This window comes from Lathyrus oleraceus, chromosome 6 (assembly GCF_024323335.1).
Source record: "Lathyrus oleraceus cultivar Zhongwan6 chromosome 6, CAAS_Psat_ZW6_1.0, whole genome shotgun sequence".
Classification (NCBI taxonomy): Eukaryota; Viridiplantae; Streptophyta; class Magnoliopsida; order Fabales; family Fabaceae; genus Lathyrus; species Lathyrus oleraceus.
In genome coordinates, this window is record NC_066584.1 from 27,512,099 (window position 1) to 27,515,701 (window position 3,603).

A 3,603-nucleotide genomic window follows, 5' to 3' on the forward strand; every position below is an offset into this window, starting at 1 on the left:
TTGTTTTTATTCCGGGGTCAGGTCATACTTGAACCTGCTCTGAAGAGTTTTTCCTTTTGTTCAATACCATTCAGGTCATGTATGAACCTGTTGTTGAACCTTTTATTCCGGGGTCCGGTCATACTTGAACCTGCTCTGAAGATTCTTTGTTCAATACTATTCAGGTCATGTATGAACCTGTTGTTGAACCTTTTATTCCGGGGTCTGGTCATACTTGAACCTGCTCTGAAGAGTTTTTCCAATTTTTGTTCAATCCTATTCAGGTCATGTATGAACCTGTTGTTGAACCTTTTATTCCGGGGTCCGGTCATACTTGAACCTGCTCTAAAGAGTTTTTCCAATTTTTGTTCAATCCTATTCAGGTCATGTATGAACCTGTTGTTGAACCTTTTATTCCGGGGTCCGGTCATACTTAAACCTGCTTTGAAGATTCTTTGTTCAATCCTATTCAGGTCATGTATGAACCTGTTGTTGAACCTTTTATTCCGGGGTCCGGTCATACTTGAACCTGCTCTGAAGATTCTTTGTTCAATCCTATTCAGGTCATATATGAACCTGTTGTTGAGCTTTTATTCCGGGGTCGGGTCATACTTGAACCTGCTCTGAAGAGTTTTTCCAATTTTTGTTCAATACTATTCAGGTCATGTATGAACCTGTTGTTGAGCTTTATTCCGATGTCAGGTCATACATGAACCTGTTCTGAAGAGTTTTTCTCCATGATTATTCCCCAGCGTTGTCAAGTCATGTGTGAACTTACTACCGAAATCCCTTGTGTTCTAAGTGTCGTTTATCAAATCTCACTTTGAATACTCCCCAGTGTGTGTCTGATTCTCCAGCAGGACTGTCTCCCCAGCAAGTTTGTTTCTTACCATTTGTCTGTCTTCCTGTGGACCATCAACTTTCCCCACAGTTTGATCTGTCTAAGTAGCATCTCCTGTTAAGGGTCCACCATATCCCTAGCAGATAAGAAAATTACAAAAAAAAAGAACCATGCATTCATGCATCCATGCATATCATATCATGTCATATCATGTCATATCATATCATAGGGATTCAGGATCAAAATCTGGGTCTTCTTAGTATTTAACCATCTCCCACTATGATCATATGAAGAGTGTCCTGCTTCATATTCTCTAGTTGAAGACGCTTAAATAGGGGCAACTGTCATACCCCGATTTTGATCCTGAAATTTTTCCATTTTTTTCTTTTATTTTTGCATTTGCATACATTCATCAGTATAAAACGGATTTTAATATCTTGACTCTTTTTTATTTTTAATTTGATTTTAATTTCAAATTAAGTTTAATTCCAATTGTCAATTTAATCTTAATTGTTTATTTTTACTAATGATTAAAACTCTAATCGATTTTTATTTCCAAATGAATGTTAGAGTTGATATCCAAGTAATTTTAAATGAATTATAGATTAATTTATTTTTAATTTGGTTTTTTTGCTGATTTGTTATTAGTAATTAAATTGATTATTCAAACTAATGTTGGATTATTCCTAAAAATCCACATCCATTTTTATAATTAAAATTCAAAATCCAAAATCCATTTTGTATCCATAATGCATCCCAAATCAAAATAATAATACATACATTTCATAACATTCAGTAATATTTAACATTCAAACATCTCCAAACTCATTTTCATACATACATTTTCACGTAACATTCAAGCATAACAATGCATCACATCCAACTCTATTTTTAAATCCATTTTTTTTTCCTCAAGCTATATTCAAATCCAATATTAATTAATAGCAATTAGGAAAAGCAAACAAAACGCTACAACCACACTACTACACCAAGCCTAGCTGCCAAGGAAACAGCTACAAGATGCCAAACCAACTTCACATTCCAACGACAGCTGTAAGCTGCGGCACACCCCACTGCAGCACAATGAGACAAAAGCCACCTGCATAAGCCACACTTCCAAAAGCTATTACACGAGAAACTCTAGCGCATATGAGCCAAGCTGCAAAGTGGCAAACGACGGTAACGCAGCTCAAGGCAAGACTGCAACCGCCAAAAATAACAAGGGGTACTGGCTGATGGTCATATGCCGTGGGCTTGTGAGGCATTTTCGAAGCATCATGCAGAAGAGTTGATCTCATCCCGAGCTCTACATTGGTGTTGGACATTATTCATGATCAAACTTTGGAATCATGGTCTTCTTAATGCCTGCACAATGAACAACTGCAGTTCAATATTAGAGCGCTCCAAAAAAAAAAACAAGGGATCGAATACCGTCACAAATTGAAGATAAATTGACTCAACCAAACAATACAACAGTCAGTCTATAGAAAGTGAAAGCCATTTCTTACCTTCGCGTGTACAGAATCATGTTGAACAACAAATGTATGTGAACCAGACATTTGATGAGTGGAAACGTGTGGTGAAGAAGCCGAGTACCTACACTTGCGCCTCAGGTAGACTGCAGAAGAGAAGTACAGATGGTTGCAATTTATGATGCCAATCTTGAAAAGAGAGGAATTTGATGAAGAGAAAGAACCTGATGGAATGGTTCTCTCAGGATGGACAACAACCGCAGAAATGACGACCTTCACTGATTGTGCTGGATGCCTTTTGACAGTTACAAATGACCGGTTCAATAGTGATGTGAGCCTTAATGCAATCGCACTCCTTCGTTTCTGTGCAGTCAGGCTTACGGATGGAGGACTTGTATGCAATAAGAAGAGTAGTACTGATGGCTCGTCACCATAATTTGACAAATGATGAGTATGATGATGACAATCTGCAAACGGACACATATGTTATCTCAAGAACAGAGAATCATATTGCTATGCATTTCACAGGTTACTACTGATCTATACAAAAAAACACACCAATAGCAGGTCTTACGGTGGCGGGATCTGGTGCCGGTGTTAGGCGCAGGTATCGTTTCTCAATTTCCTGGCAGGTACCCTTTACAGTAAGAGCATCCCAGTCAATATCCTCAACAGGTTTGCTGACACCATCATCAAAGCTTTTGCTAAGCAACCATAGTCCGCAACAAGATATAAGTGAATGGCCTGTAGAGGATTTCGTACCAATCCATTATTTGGCTGCAACTTGAATCCATCCTCAAAACCTGCAAATGCGGCAACAAAACCGGTAAGTCCAACAATTTACTACGGTACAAAATAAAACCAAGTTCAACGTTACCATTGCGTGTGCATGCTGCTATGACGAAATTCCGAGAAATAACATCCTTGTCCATAACATCAATTGAAGCCCCTCGGCAATCAGATTTGTTGATAGAACTAATAAAGAAATTAAAGCCTCAAGTGGTTGTGGCTGGAATTGCTATTTTTTGAGGTTGTTACTAGTTCAGATTTTGTACAGCACGAGATGTTGAATCTCATCTTTTCTTGGACATATCAGATCACTTTGAGCTATTCAGCCTTCCAGGATCAAATGGGAACTATGTTTCTTCTGCTACATTTTGAAAACTGACACAGTGACAGTTCCGACTGATGCCAGTGCAGGTTTTAAGTTCACAGAAAAGACACTAACTGAAGTTCTTCGCACTGTGAAAAAACCATGGGTGTGTCTTTCTGGACCTACAATCAATACCACTGGTTTAGTTTATAGCAACA

The 3,603-nt window shown here is 38.2% G+C and overlaps 1 protein-coding gene across 1 annotated transcript; it reads right to left on the reverse strand.

The window, feature by feature from the left end:
- Positions 1 to 1,999: 1,999 nt before the first annotated feature.
- LOC127093805 (uncharacterized) lies at positions 2,000 to 3,224 on the reverse strand. Its single transcript, XM_051032706.1, has 4 exons — positions 3,055 to 3,224; positions 2,851 to 2,996; positions 2,329 to 2,759; positions 2,000 to 2,185 (listed from the first exon to the last, which is right to left on the reverse strand). The coding sequence occupies exons 1-4, from the start codon at positions 3,222 to 3,224 to the stop codon at positions 2,168 to 2,170; spliced, it is 765 nt and encodes a 254-aa protein (XP_050888663.1). The 3' UTR covers positions 2,000 to 2,167.
- Between the last annotated feature and the right edge of the window lie 379 nt (positions 3,225 to 3,603).